This window comes from Diceros bicornis, chromosome 8, assembly GCF_020826845.1.
Source record: "Diceros bicornis minor isolate mBicDic1 chromosome 8, mDicBic1.mat.cur, whole genome shotgun sequence".
In the NCBI taxonomy this organism is placed as follows: Eukaryota; Metazoa; Chordata; class Mammalia; order Perissodactyla; family Rhinocerotidae; genus Diceros; species Diceros bicornis.
This window is the reverse complement of record NC_080747.1, coordinates 13,025,360-13,040,212: the sequence shown is the minus strand read 5'-3', so window position 1 is coordinate 13,040,212 and position 14,853 is coordinate 13,025,360. Positions and strand designations below refer to the sequence as shown.

The 14,853-nt window shown below is 43.5% G+C and overlaps 1 protein-coding gene across 7 annotated transcripts in view; it reads left to right on the top strand.

Annotated features, from left to right (window-relative positions):
• The window catches only part of LDB2 (LIM domain binding 2), a 357,873-nt gene extending 350,666 nt beyond the window's left edge, over nucleotides 1-7,207 (top strand). The window contains exons 7-9 of one of the 7 annotated variants that reach the window (XM_058546785.1): nucleotides 83-231; nucleotides 2,803-2,945; nucleotides 5,889-5,950. In XM_058546785.1, coding sequence (XP_058402768.1) covers nucleotides 83-231; nucleotides 2,803-2,907 — 254 coding nt within the window. In that variant the 3' untranslated portion in view covers nucleotides 2,908-2,945; nucleotides 5,889-5,950. Of the gene's footprint in view, nucleotides 1-79; nucleotides 232-2,802; nucleotides 2,946-5,888 lie in introns of all 7 variants that reach the window. The other 6 variants (XM_058546786.1, XM_058546784.1, XM_058546783.1 and 3 more) reach the window with 6 other exon arrangements.
• Nucleotides 7,208-14,853: the final 7,646 nt, after the last annotated feature.

The following is a 14,853-nucleotide window of genomic DNA, read 5'->3' as shown; positions in this document are numbered from 1 at the left end:
ACAGAAACAGCTTCATTGGAGGGATGGTATTCTGATGGTTGCCCTGGCACTGATTCTCCTTCCATTTTCCATATTGCAGCAGAACCCACAAGGCAACCGACAACTAAACGGAGAAAAAGAAAAAACTCCACCAGCAGCACTTCCAACAGCAGCGCTGGGAACAACGCAAACAGTACTGGGAGCAAGAAGAAGACCCCGGCTGCCAACCTGAGTCTGTCCAGTCAGGTACCTGTAAGTCTCGCTTTCCTTTAAGGCCTGAAATCCTGCCTTTGCCTGTCTTCCATTTCCAGGGGCCCCCGTTAAAGTCTCTTTTAGCCGCAAATACATTCTGGGCAGGTGGGGGGTGGGGGAGGGGAAGGCAGGGACAGGGGTGGGATGGGAGGGAGGAACTCTGCCATGGAAACCTTCCCTGCAAACTGGGAAACAGAAAGGAATATTAAGAGTCTGTGCTGCAGTGGGACCTGAATTAAAAAGCCGTCAGAGTCATAGACAGGAGATATGTCACTTAAGGTTTAATTAAAATATCACTTAGCAGCATGCCTGGTGGCATATAAGGGTCTCTCAGCACCATCACCAGAGACCCTGTGCTCCCCTGGAAACTAGCTCCCGGCGCTCAGGCTCCATACTGTAATTTGACTGGGCCTTCCTGACATGGGCATCCCCTCTTACTTTAAGACTCAGGTAATTAACTCGTGGCCACTAAAAATGCAGCTCGGTGGATTTCACTTTACCCATTTCATTGGCTCAGGGGGAGGGTCAGCCCCTGGTTTGGTCTCGGTTCTCTTGACCTCTTGACCCCTTTGTTTCATTTCTGGGTCTTGACAAAGGAAATGAGCCACTTAGAAGGGGGCTTCTTTGAACTCCAAAGCTGACAGCTGAGGGGTGTCCACGAATAGTGTAAACTGTGCAGGAACTTTCTTCATCTCCTCTTATTTCTTCCCAAACTCTGCCCCTTCTGCCTAATTCCTTCCTGACTCAAATTCCTCGGCCCAGTGTTAGACCATTTATGGCTTTTAAATTCTTAAGTTCCTTTAAGCATTTCCTGTCCCTTGTCCCCTCTATCATTACTTGTGGGTTTTCCTTCTCGCCTGCCCTTGTCGCATCACCCTGTCGCCAGGCGTTTGACTGTCGTTTGAATCCTGACACTTTCGTGGTGCTTCGTGGATGTCCTCTAGACATCACGTCTTTGAAAATGTGTCCTATTTCTTGTTACTTCCCTTAACCGATACAATTTTACCTTTTCCCTCTTTGTCTCCACTTTTCCCCTCTTGGTCTGTTGTCCTCACTCTTCTTGTTCTGATCCTGCTCCATCTCTCTCCAGGGGAGACCTTTTTTGCATGGGGATTCTCCGCTTGTTTCTAAATGTCTTTCTAATCTGTCCTCTACCCATTTTTACTCAGTTTCCATCGGTCAGTCCTCTTTGGCTAAAACCAACCCCATCAGCACCTGAGAATTAGCTGGGCCATTGAAACTCTTCTCCTGTCCTCCGTAGACAGAGGATATGGTTTTCATTCCCATTTCATTAGAAAGAAAGGGTCATGAAGAGAGTGGCCAGCCTGTGGGGAAGGTACCATTTTAATTTAAGACCAGTAGGAATTTAGTCATTAAATAACGCCAGACTCTCCTCTGTTTTCTGAACTGGGCTATCACTTCTAAAGAGTCAGGAAAAAATATCAAAGGAGAAATACAAAGTGTTTTTATTAAGGTACCAATAAGTCATGCCCACTCCTGGTTAAATTGGAAAATGCATAGAGAAAATAGCTTGGTGTAAATACATCAACCCAAAAGCGCACACAAGTAGCCCATTTATTCATTTAACTCTGGAGTTTTAGAAACTAACATTTGTTAGTTTCCTCCATCAACTGACAGTGCATTCCAGAGAATTCTGGAGCTGTGACATAGCTACTTAAAGGCACAGTGGCTGCAAGAATTCAGACCAGATCAACAAATGTTTTCTGAGCTCCTACAATGTGTGCCACACTATACCAGGTATTGGCAATACCCCCAAGATTAAAAAAAAAAAAAAAAAAAGACCCAGGCCCTGTCAATGAAGAGTGCAATGTCTAATTGTGGGATGGCAGAGAGGTTTCCTCTCTCCTGGCAGTTCAGTCTTCTGCTGTCAGCTCACAGGGTACAATATTGAGAAGATTCTGAGGCCTAGATTGGTTTGGTGGGTTATACATGAGTGGTGTAGAATTGAAGCATATATGTTGTATATTTTGACATACCTAGCCTAGTTGGAATCGTTTCAATTTTATTTTAAAGAGCTCCTAGTTTTTTCTACTCCATTGTGCTCCTGTCCTCCAATCCAACAACTGCATCTTAGTGACGATACCTGTGTCAAGAGGGTTTTTAATGAGTTGAAACCCTGTGGACTTTGTGAGAACAAGGCACCATTAGAAAGTGAGAGTAGAATTTCAGCACTATCCCCACAAGATGTAATTAAAGATGTTTTAATTAAATAAAACTTACAGGTGGCCGAGAGAGGCAAGGAAGGCAAGCAGGTTAGGAAAATGTGCAAATTTCTGTGTGTACTCTAGTTTAATAGATCTTAAATGATAAGCATCAGCTGGCTTGTAGTGACCACATCTTTTAACCCTGTCTACTGAACTACCAACACAATTTTACTGTTTAAATAGAAATGCGATCGGCAAGCATGGCTGCCTCAGCCAAAGGCATGTACAGATTTGGTGTGCCACCACGACCATGGCCGTGGTCCACTTAGCTGCCACGGCAGCAACGTGTGTGTCTGGCGAGGACTAGGGTTTAATCCTTGGATTCTGCTTCTCACTCCATGAGCAGGGGCTAGGAGCGATCCCGAACTGCAGCCTCAACCCTGGGAGGGATGGAGACCTGTGTCATTCAACAGCAGTGACCCCTTCTGGCCAATTTAAGGAGAAGCATTGAGGGGCCCTGAAAGGAGTCACTTCCAGTCCTCCTCAGAGGTTGGTGGTCCTTGCACGGGGGATTAGTGAGGAGGTGTGACACGGGCAAGAGCTGGTGGCACCTCCAGGCCTCCAGCGAGGAGCAGAGGTCTGCCTCATGGGGAACCGAGGGCATATGGGTTACTCTCAGATGGACCAATATTGCCTCCTGTGGGACACACAAGATAGCAGAGTTGGGAAGGAAATGTAACTCTCACTACCAATGTTGGATGTTGGGGGGATTTTTAAAGATGTGTGTTGGGGGGAAATGGTGCCAACATCCCCTAGTTAGAGGCAGCCCAGACTGTGCATTATATCTCCATTCATTTTGTGTGAGGAAAACAAATCAAGACTGCCTGAGCAGAGAACCACTGTCCTAGTCTAGAGGATTAGAAGAACTGGGTAGAGACATGTGCATAATTGTGTAAGTGGCCTCAAGTATGTTTGTGCATATGAAGTCCCTAGCACACGTCTCTTTGATAGCTTGCCATCTATTAATCACTCATACACATACATACATGATGATGTATCTGGCTAAGGATATTTTTTACAATCAGTAAGGCAAATGTGGCATCTCTCTAAAATTTAGGATGCTTAAAAATATCCATGCCTGGGCATCTTTTCCAGCTGTTCCTAGAACAAAGATACACCAAACATTTTACAAGTCTATATCAGCCCCATTTGAAGTGATTCAAATCACTATTTTCATGGCACTTTGCTTGAATGACTGTTATTTTCTGATACAATGAAGGCATCTGGAGTGTTGGAAACTTTTTTTCTAATATCACTGTTAGGTTGGCTTCTTCTTATGTTTCTCCTCTTTTTCCAAATTATGCTTACCTCCTCACACTCTCCCAGCCTCTCTCGATGACTTGAACTCACAATACTAACGCTGACCCATGTGGTTGGTTCTAATCCTTCTCCTGCCTTGTGACACCTTATGCATGTGACTGCCAAGCCCTTCAAAGTGTGTTGCACATAAGTCATGAAATGAGATTAACCCTCATGTGGTCCTCTGCCCCATCTTGCCCTGTTCTTTCCACCTTTGTTCTTGATCATAAGCATGGTCTCCTAATTGCCTGTAACCAAGTGGCACTTTTTTTCCTGAACACCCGCAATGGGTGATGTGGCAGCTGCCCCCGCTAACTCGATAACATTCATGCCTCTGTGGGGGCCACACTCCATCTAAAATCCTGTCGGCATTCTTGCCAGGCACAGAGTCTGTGTCGATTTTGCGTTCACCTTAAGAGTCCTCATGAGTCTCCTTACATGTCAGTGTCATGTCTGGCTCTTTGTCGCATAATAAATACATTCTTGGAAGCACACATCTGATTATCCTACCAGTACCTATATTGCTGAGTTTACTCAGTCTATATTTTCAGCATTTACTTCATCTGGGACGTTTCTCTTTAAAATCATTTTTATCAAATCACAAGAGTGATTAATCCGAAAACACAGTTTGGAAACCTATTGATTATCTCCGCATAATTCTAGGAGAATCAATCAATCAAGCAAACAAAGTTTTCGATTCCAAAATAAACCATTAAGGGATTTGTTCAATTGGCACCTTCAAAATTCTAGAAGGGATCTGGAAGGCCTGCTGGACCTTCTGACACAGGCGGTATTCCACTATACTGTCCAGGAAAGCCTCCCTTGCCGCGGTGAAGAGAATTTTTGCCCAGTTGTCAAGATGTTTCATGGAACTGGCCTCCCTATCAGGAAACACACCCTTACCTCTCCAGAAGCATCTGGCCCAGTCCTTTTTCTGGCCGGCGGAGGCTGAGAGCAGTTGGACACTCTCCTGGAGTCACTGCACTTTTAAGTAGACTATTGCTCAGAGCCTGCCCAGCAGTATCCACCTGACAGGTGTCCTGTCCCATGCCCAGGACACCCATCAACCCCATATGGTCCCCTTTGAACAAAGAGGCGGGAGCTGTGCCCTGGGTATGCATCCTTCTCCCCCGTCCCCATGCCTCTCCAGCAGTGGCCTCCACGATGCTCCCGGCTACAGTAGGTGGCTTACTCGTTTGCGTGGAAGGACAATTTGTACTTACAGGAGTGATTAGATCGATTCTTCTTGCACACTTCCATTTCTGATGACTACCAGCTTCATCAGTGTAATTATAATTAGTGCTCTTCATCTTCCTTCCAGCACCAGCTGGACAGACTGGTTCTCTTTACTGCCCAGATTGGTGGCAGGGTTGCTTGTGTGGGGATAGGTGAAAGGCACCATGAAATAACAGATGGTAAATTCAGGGCTTGTTGGCAATCAGCAGGTTTTTGCTAATGACTTAATTAGCTATGCAAATTGTCAAATCAGTGTGAACATTGTTTTTATCGAAAACTTTACCTAAATTAATTACCATAATTAAATAGCAGAATGTCAAGGATATTGGCTGCATAAAAGGGCCTGGCTGAGTAGAGAAAAGAGAGATTCTGTCTTCAATTAAAACGTATACCATCTTTGGGACAGAGAAAATGCCATTTGGAATGAATTGCGTGAATATTGCAGAATTGCATCCTACCCATGTTCACTGCTAGTTTCCAAAGCCATTCAGAGGCCCTAAATAAAAGCGTTGGATTTTTGGAGGTTTTGAAAAGCACCCAGCGGAAGGTTCCACAGCCCTCTCAAAAAGTCCCCAATGTAGGCAAGTTAAAAGCGTGGATTTTTTTAATTTTGAAAAATCCATTTTTTTATTTCTGCAGATTGCTAGCATTGCTCGTTCTCCGGTGTCAGGCTGCGCACTAAGGACATAAACTCGCGTGGTTGTTACACATCAGGAGGCGATGTTTATTTCCTGTAGAAATCAAATATGCGTCTTGGCCCCCGACATTGAGACTTGACCCTGGTGTACAGTACACAAGTGTGTCTGTCCTAGATCCCCCAGCTCCTCCCACTAGTGTTTTAAGCTGAGCTTCTCTCTCCCAAGGTTTCCCTGTAATAATGTCAGCTGCTGTTCACAGGATGTGATGGTGGTAGGAGAGCCAACTCTGATGGGAGGTGAGTTTGGGGACGAGGACGAAAGGCTAATCACTAGATTAGAAAACACGCAATATGATGCGGCCAACGGCATGGACGACGAGGAAGACTTCAACAATTCACCCGCCCTGGGGAACAGCAGCCCGTGGAACAGTAAACCTCCCGCCACTCAAGAGACCAAATCAGAAAATCCCCCGCCCCAGGCTTCCCAGTAAGATGAGCGGCACCAGAGTCCACTGTCATAGGCCTGTGGGCTACACTCATTATTTCAGATCCTTACTTACAGGAGAGAAAGGAGGAGAAATAAAAACTTTTCCACGCAAATATCTATTTCTAAACCACAATGATCTGAGTTGCTTTCATTCATTTTTTTTTTTTAATTGAGAGGATCATTCCAAATAAACGTCCATGACCCTTCCCTGGAGGCCTTCACAGGTAACACAGATACTGGCACTGATCGAAATGAAAACAAGAGCAAACGCTAGCGCTTCTCCTGGCACGGTGTTAACCACACATTTGTTAATTTCCTTTCCCCACATCAAATGAAGGCCATATTGTCAATAAACCCTCAGTGCTCAGGATCTCATTAATATGCGAACCTATCTACAGATGACTTTTTAATATTGTAAGATATTTTCTGCTTTTTGACTTGCATCTGAGAGTTTCTTGTTTCAGTAAAAAAAGAAAAGAAAAAAAATCTGCTTTTGGAAAGTAATTTAAATGTACCTTATTTGTTTTTTCTTCATCTTTTCTTTCATTGGGTAACAGCTAAGAGGGCCCAGCAGGATAATTTATGGGCGAGCTAATGTCGATTGGTTCTCCAGCCCGAACTGGTTCAGTCGAGCCCCAGTGCTGAAACAAGAAATGTCTTTTTGTCATCAAAGACACCAACGCCAATTTTTATGTAAACAAAGACTCTTGGCCCCTTGAGAATTTATGCATTTGTAAAATTGCTGTTGATCCAAATATTTTCAAGCCATGTAATCCATTAATTTTGTGGGCAGTTTAATAAATCTGAAACTTTTTTGTGTTTTTATTGTATCTGAGTTGACTGTTGTTTCTTTTCATAGTATATTTCTTGTATAATATTTTGTAAAGCCCTCACCTGGTTCTTTTATGGGGATTTTTCTTTTGGGGCAATTCCAGTGTATTTATGTGAAACTTTATAAGAGAACTAATTTTTCCATTTGCATATTAATATGTTCATCCACACATGTAAAGACACAGTGGCTCCGTGTGTTATAAAACAGCTGTATTTTATGTATGCTTTACTGATAAGTGTGCCAATAATAAACCGTGTTAACGACCAAAGCAAGTGAGTCTGCCTATATGTGAGCACAAGTGGAGAAGTCTGCCCACAATTATGAGAAGCGTTCAGCTTGGATTTATCGTCCAGACTCCAAATGGAGTGGTACCGTGAATGCTGTGCCATATTTTATGGAGTGTGGTTTCTTTCCATGCTCACAGCAGTTGACTTGGGCACACGCAGGAGCACCCTTTCTGTGCTGGGCACCTTGCTGGCCCAGGACACAAGGATGCAAAAGGAAGGACTGGCTTGTGCTCCTGAAGCTTGCCTCATAGAAGAGCAGTGGCTTCCACTCGCTGAGTGATTACTCTGCATCAAACAACTCAATTTAAGGTCCACAGACATTACTTCAGCTAATCCTCACAATTCCACAAAGTAGGCATTAATAGCCCCATTTTTAAAAATCAATGCCTCTCTTGCCTATTTTTCGAAAAGCTTTGCTATATGTAGAGTATGGAAAATTCACTTGAGGAGTGTTTTGTTTAAAGAACTTTCCTCACGTTTTTCTACTTTGTACCCAGGGGGAAGATGAGAGAGTAAACCTGTTAGCATTTACTGAGTGTATTTTATGTGCCAGGCAACTTTAATTTATCATCTCAGCAAATTCTGGAAAGTGGGGTTTGAAGAAGAGAAGCAAAGGGAAGGCACGTGTCTTAGGTTGGGATTCCCAGAAGCAGAGCCTGAGACCAAGATTTAAGGGCACAAGAGTTCATTGAGGAAGTGTTCTTCAAGGGAAAAAAAAAAAAAAAAAACTCTTTAAGGGAGTGAAGGGAGCAGGATAGGGAAGGAGAAAAAGCCTAGAAAAGCTGTGGACTCAGGTAGTCTACTTCCTGGCCCTAGTCCATGGGAGGAGGGCTTGGAGCATAGACCTCACTGCAGAGTTAACCCCTCCAGAGTTATCTGCTAGCCTTTTGTGCACCTGTACCAGTCAGTCATTGGCTGGGGCCATCCCCAGAGTGTATGGGGGGTTGTAACTTTCAGAGCAATATGGCTCCCATCAGCCAATGGCGTTTTGGCAGAGAAGAGGCCAACTGGAAGACAACAGTCATAACATCTTGGCATGAGTGTGCTGGTCTCAGAAAGGACATCTGGGCAGGGCTCTGTCTACCCCATTAAGTGACTTGCCCCATCTCATAGCTCATAGATGACACAGCTGGGATTTGAATCTGGGTATCCCTTGACTATAAAGCCTGGGTTCATTGGAGAACATCACATTGCTTCCCTAGAATATTAGCATTTTGAGAAAAATGTGCAGTATAATAGCAACAAAACCAAAGGAAACAGGGAAACAGCTACTTTATTGCTTCCGTACTAGTGTACTGCTAAGAGAACTTCCAGTTTATCCCCCACCCCACCTCACCACTTTAGGTTTTCTTTTTTCAATTCTATAAAGTCACCAATATGCAATCATTACAGATGATGCCTAGGACAATTTATCTGGCACCTGTTCCAGTTATCTCTTGTGGCATAGCAAATCAACCCAAAACTTAGTGACTCAAGAGAACAAATTTAATATTATCAGTTCCCCTTCTGAGAGCTCTCTTGTCTCTGTTGGGTGGTTTGCACTTTGGGGCTCAGAAGCCAGCTGGGGCTGGAGTTATCAGGTTTGACTGGGCCAGACATTCAAGATGGCACACTCCCATTGCTGGCTACTGGGTAGCAGTTTAGCCAGAGCTGTTGACTGGAGTGCCTTCGCATAGCCTCTCCATGGGGTTCTTAGAATGATGACTGGGTTCTAAGAGGGAATGTTCTAAGAGCCAGCATCCCAAGAGAGAAGAAGCATAAATTGCCCGTGCCCAGAATTGAGAGAGTGTCACTTCTCCATTCTATCCAACAAAGCAGTCCAGGCCTGGATGCATAGACTACACTCATTAATGGGTAAGAAGCTTGTGCATACAGGGAGTGGAGGAACTGATGATGGTCATGTTTGGAAACAAACATCTACAACATCCAACGCAAGTCACAACCTGACCCTAACCTACCTTACAGTTGTATCTTTAGCCCCTCCCCACTTGTACCTGGTTCACCATCTACCTAGACTTCTCTCAATTTTCTGAATACGCCAACTGCTCATGTCACATATCTTTGCTTGCTTTTCCCTCTTAGAATGTTATCCCTTCACTTTCTTACATAAACAAAGCTATGGATCTTTAAAAGCCCAGCTTGATTCTCATGGCCTCTGAGATGCCTCCCCAGCTCTGGTCAGGGTCTATTTTCCCTCTGGAGTCCAAGAGCACTTGGTTCCTGCTTCTTTCTTAGCACTTTCCTTACAAGTTTTTGTTGTCGAGTACCCCTCCCTGTCCCACCAGACTTTTCTAGGTCTGAACAGTTTAATTATTTCCATTTGAATCCTTAATATCTAATTTCTCTCATACATGGTGGAATGGATATAGTTAAAAACTACCAAACAAAAAATCATGAAACCACCGTTTACCACACATTATCCTATTAAGTTTCAAACACTCTGTAATTCTATGGCACAACTTAGGGTAACATTTATGCCTGTGGATTTCTAAGAGGGTGAGAATTACAGATGGGTGTGTTCAAGTTTCTCAGAGGTCAAATCAGCACAAAACAAACATTTTACAAGGCATTGACCAAGGCCTATCTTCTATTATAGAAACTCCATGAAATTCATCAGGCCCAGAATAATTCTAAAAGCAACAGTTTATTAAGTACACACTATGTGCCCATCACTTGCTAGTTACTTTACCTTGGTGGTCTCAAACCAGGAACCCAAAGGTGTTGGATGAGTTGGGTTTTGCTTTGTAATAATCTCAAAATCTCAGCAATAATGACAATAAGCATTTACTTTTCTCATTCATGAGACTGTGGGTCATCTGGGACACTTCTGCTTCAGGTCTGCTCCTCAGCTGACTTTCCAGGACAGTGGCTCCCCAGGGCATGCTCTTCTCTTGGCAGATCTGGAAGAAGTGAAAGAAGCCAAGCCACACATGCACATCTGCCCATGCTGCTTCATTCCCCAAAGCAAGTCACAAGGACAAGCCCAACATTGGTAGGGTGGGGAAATACACTCTGCCTCCTGCAAAGGCCCATGGCAAAGGGTAGGTATCCAATCCACCACTGGCGGCCTATACAATGTAGCCTGAAAAATCCCTAATTATTTGCCAGCATTGAAAAACTGATGAATTTCCTATAAAAATTAAAATTCCTTGCTTCTCTTAAAAAATCATATCTCATGATGATAGACTCACATTTCTGAATCCCTGGATGGTAACAGTTGCCTGGCGCTGAGTCATGGCCACCCAGCTTAGATGCTCTCTAGCTTGTCACGCTCAACCCACATCACTCACTCACTTTACCTGCCTGGCTTCCGTCAGCTACTGTAACCATTATACACATGCTCTCTACTCTTCAAAACCACCTTTGGAAATAGGCATTATGGGCTCCATTTCACAGACGTGAAGACTGGTGCTCAAGCAGGTTAATTGACACAATTCGTCACAAAGCTAATAAGTGGTGAAGTAGGTTTTGAACCTGGTCCTCGGGGCCAAAGCCTGTGCTCATTTCACCAAACCAAGCAAATTTTAATAGGAGTCACAATAATGAGTGTGGGTTAGGTTAGGAATGTGACAAGCATGATTGCATTGAATCTTTGTAATGTCCCTGTGGGCAAGGTAAGGTTAATAGTCCCTATTTTGCAGATGGGACTTAAGGCAGTTAAACAGTTTGCCCAAGGTCACAAAGCTCGTGAATGACAACATCATGTCATCTTGACTGAATCACTTTATTGGACTTACTGTCAGCTGCATAGTCTGCAGATGGGGTGTTTGGAGGTGTTCTCTGGCCTGGGGGAGGGGTCCTGGCACCCACCTTTCTGCCACTCACTATGTATTTTCAGGGGTTGTCAAAGAGAATGCCAGGGATCAAGACTTGCCACTTACCCAGTAATGGAACAAAGCAGGGAGGCCCTCATTTAGGACCTTGAAATCTCAAGGGCATCTGACAAGGGATTTATATATAAACAGCCCAGTCCCTGCGGGAAATTCTTTCTCTCTCCATTTCTCTTTAACCTTAAGGTGAACATTTAATGCAATAGGATAACACAACCCACACTGGTTCTACATGGGGTGGAGTGCAACAGGAACAAGGCCAACAAGATCATTTTCCCTAAAGCAGAATTGGCAGCATCCTTGGGAAATTCATTTTATAATGGGATAGCCCCTCCATCTTCCGTAAGAAAAAGTTATGAGGCCTTTTGTTTTCTCTGATTATAAAATATTACATGCTCATTGTAGATCATTTGAACAAACAGGAACAAGAAGAAAATAAAGTCATTCCACTACCCTCCTATAACCATTGCTAATATTCTGATGCCTATCCTTCTAATTTTTTCTTCTTGGCTCATATACGTTACAATGTTGGTAATATACAGACGAGACCACTACGTGTCTCGTCCTGTTCATATAGTATTGTATCATGAGCCACCTTGTTAACTACTCTTTAAAAACATGATTTTAATTTCCATATAATGGTTCACTAATGGAATATGCCATAATGTGTTAAGCCATTTATCTATGGCTGGTCAGCTCCCTTTTTTTTACATCCTGTTAGAATTCATAATCGCTAAAAAGCTAGTCGAAGGTTGATAAGAGTTTATTAAATTGAAATTCACTTATTGAGTATTTGCTCTGTGCTCGGCACTAGGTTGAACATTTAAATGGATTCCTGTACCTGGTCCCGCCCTCCAGGTGCTTACAGTCGACGGGGATAGGGGACAAGTGCATGAACGCCATCCAAGCATATAGGGCTGAATAGACTCAAAGGCCAACGAAGCATAGAGAAGAAAAGCTCTAAGAACTCACGTTCACTGTGTGCTTACTGTGTTGAGCTTTGCCTCTTGTTTAGTCTTCACCACAACCTGGAGATGCAGGTTTTTTGCATATGATGCTCAGAGAGGTTGAATAACTTGCCCAAGTTCACATAGGTAGGAAACAGCAAAGTTAAGTTTGAATCAGCACATGACTCCAATGCCTGTTCTTTCTCTAGTAAGCTGCAGGAAATCCCTGGGGAAAGGGCAAATGCTGTGATTGAGTGTTGGCAGAAATGATTTCATGACAGAGAGGTAGAGAGGGGATGAGGCATGGATATATGCACACACATCTGAGGGTCTGGCTGCTTCTCTGAATTTGGTCTCTGGCCTCACCTCCTTTTATCCATCACTGGAGTCAAGATGGTGTCTCTGATCCTTGGGCGTATTGAGGTGTTTGGGTTTAAACGAAACCTAATGCATCAGCACTGCTGGTATTTATATAAAAGTGTTTTCACACTTGAAGACATTGAACTGGAAAAGGCACAGAAAGGTTATTAAAACTATAACTATTGCATATTTGAAAGTTGCTAAGAAAGTAAATCTTAAAAGTTCTCATCCCAAGAAAAATTTCCATAACTATGTGTGGTGACAGATGTTAACTAGATTTACTGTGGCCATCATTTCACAATATATACAAATATCGAATCATTGTGCTTTACACCTGAAAATAATATAATGTATGTCAATTATACCTCAATTAAAACAAATGTTTTAAATACCAAAAAACAACCCCTATAAATTAAGAGAACTGGTGACATAATCTCTGTGGCCCCACCCAGTCCCCTTTTTTTTTCAGTCCCTATTCCTTCTGGAACGTCGCTATCCTCGACAAAGAAAATGTTTCTCATGTTCTAATGGCCTTCAAAGAAATCTCCAGAAAATATTTATTCCTGAGTTAAACAAACCTGTTTGGGAGGAGGTCCTTCTTTGTATCTCTTCCAGAGCTGATGTGCTGTATCTTGAGCCCTTGCCAATAATGTCATTCTCTCTCTTTTAATTCTTACTTTGTTAAAAGTAGTTATTCACTCTTTTAGAGATTGCAAACTCTTCTGTCATGTTCTAATGAAACCGTTAACGCTTTAAGAGAGATCTGCAAAAATTCATAAATGAGTGTGACATTGCCTAGTTGAAGACCATTGTCACAAAAATGAAAACTTCCATATTGTAGAAAGAGGTAATTTTGGAAAAACTAAGCACTATCTAAGGGGTCAAACAAGTTTCACTTCCTCTGCTAATTCTGACCGATGGTGGCAAGTTAGGAGCTTGTCTGTATTGAGCAAGTTTCTGAGGAACAGCTCACTCAGAGGGAAGAAGGGTGAGGACCCTTAGCAACGCTCGCCATGGCAAAGGAACAGAGCAGGGGGCTCAGATTCCTAGCATTTGCCATCTCCACCCTAAATCACAAGCATTTTAGAGGTAGAGGCCTACGGGATTCATTGCACTTGGTTCCCCATAATCGGTGCCTAACCCTGTTTTCCTGAGACTGCCCTAGTTTTAGCACCCAACGTCCCGCATCCCAGGAAACTCCTCAGTGCCAGGCAAACCTGCCCACCTGTAGCAAACAGTCCTATGCAGAATCATAAGAGCTACTACTTATCAAACATCTTTTGTGTTCCAGGTCTTTGCATACATTGACTCGAATCCTCACACCCACCCTGGGTTGGGGGGGGGGCATTAATATCATTATTTTACAGGTGAGGTAACTGAGGCAAAGAGACATTAAAGAAGATGCCCAAGGACCTCCAGCCAATCAACAACCAAGCTGAGATCAAATCCCAGGTGTGACTGGCTGCACAACCTGTGCTTTCTCTACTGCACTGATGGCTTTCAACTTCTATTCTAAATAAGACCAAGGTAAGTGCAGTATGTAAAGTTGACGAAAGAGGACCAATCGAGCATCAGAGATGGTGAGACCCAAAATAATTCCCGAGGAACCAGAGGCCTGGCTGTGCGGGCGAGGCACACACCTGCCTCTCACACCATCACTCTTTCAGTTACCGGAGAACTCTGCTCCCTCGACCGTGTTAACGATGGAAAAAGCCACCATGCGCTGTTGCGTTTGGTGGATTAGAAAGTATTCAGACAAATGGCACCAGGCACATACCTGGGGTAGCCAAGGGTTATTTCATTTGGCCCAATGAAACCTCCCCTCCCGTTGTAATGGAGGCTAATCCAGCCTGTCTTCATGACTCGACTGTGGTTTTGCTCAAGGCGAGAGAGTAATTAGAAACATCTGTGGCTACTTTACACTTCAGTCCGGTCACCTCTGCTACTGGGTTTGGGGAGTTTTCTCACAAGTGCACCTTGCGAGATTCTTTACAAATAAAGAGGACAGTTGTCTGGGGTGAGGGGAGGAATCTCCAGGGTGGGCGCTTCTAGAACTCAACCACTAGGTCCACCTTCTACCGCTACAAGAGGGTCAGAATGTTCCCACCTCACTGCAGAACTCAGATAACAGGTAACATAAGCCCCAGGCTGTATTTATTAATGGAAGGACACAATATTTCTTAAAAGAGAACAAATGGCCTCCATGAGCAAATTTAATCTCACTAGTCACTGAGACCATGGGCATCCTTAATTTCCTTCTTTCTTTCAAACATGTGCACAGAGTTGGCTCCACATGTTAAAGAACCAGATCAATTGTTTCATATTCCTAGGAAAAAGATTGGTGGATAACGTCTGATTTAAAATGGCTCTCAGTTACTACTGCCCTTAAAACTACTACCCTTAAAACAGAGGACAACTGATGTTACTGTCACCTAAAATATTAGAAGGCACAGCCTAGAAAATTTTTGAAAATGAAGGAAAT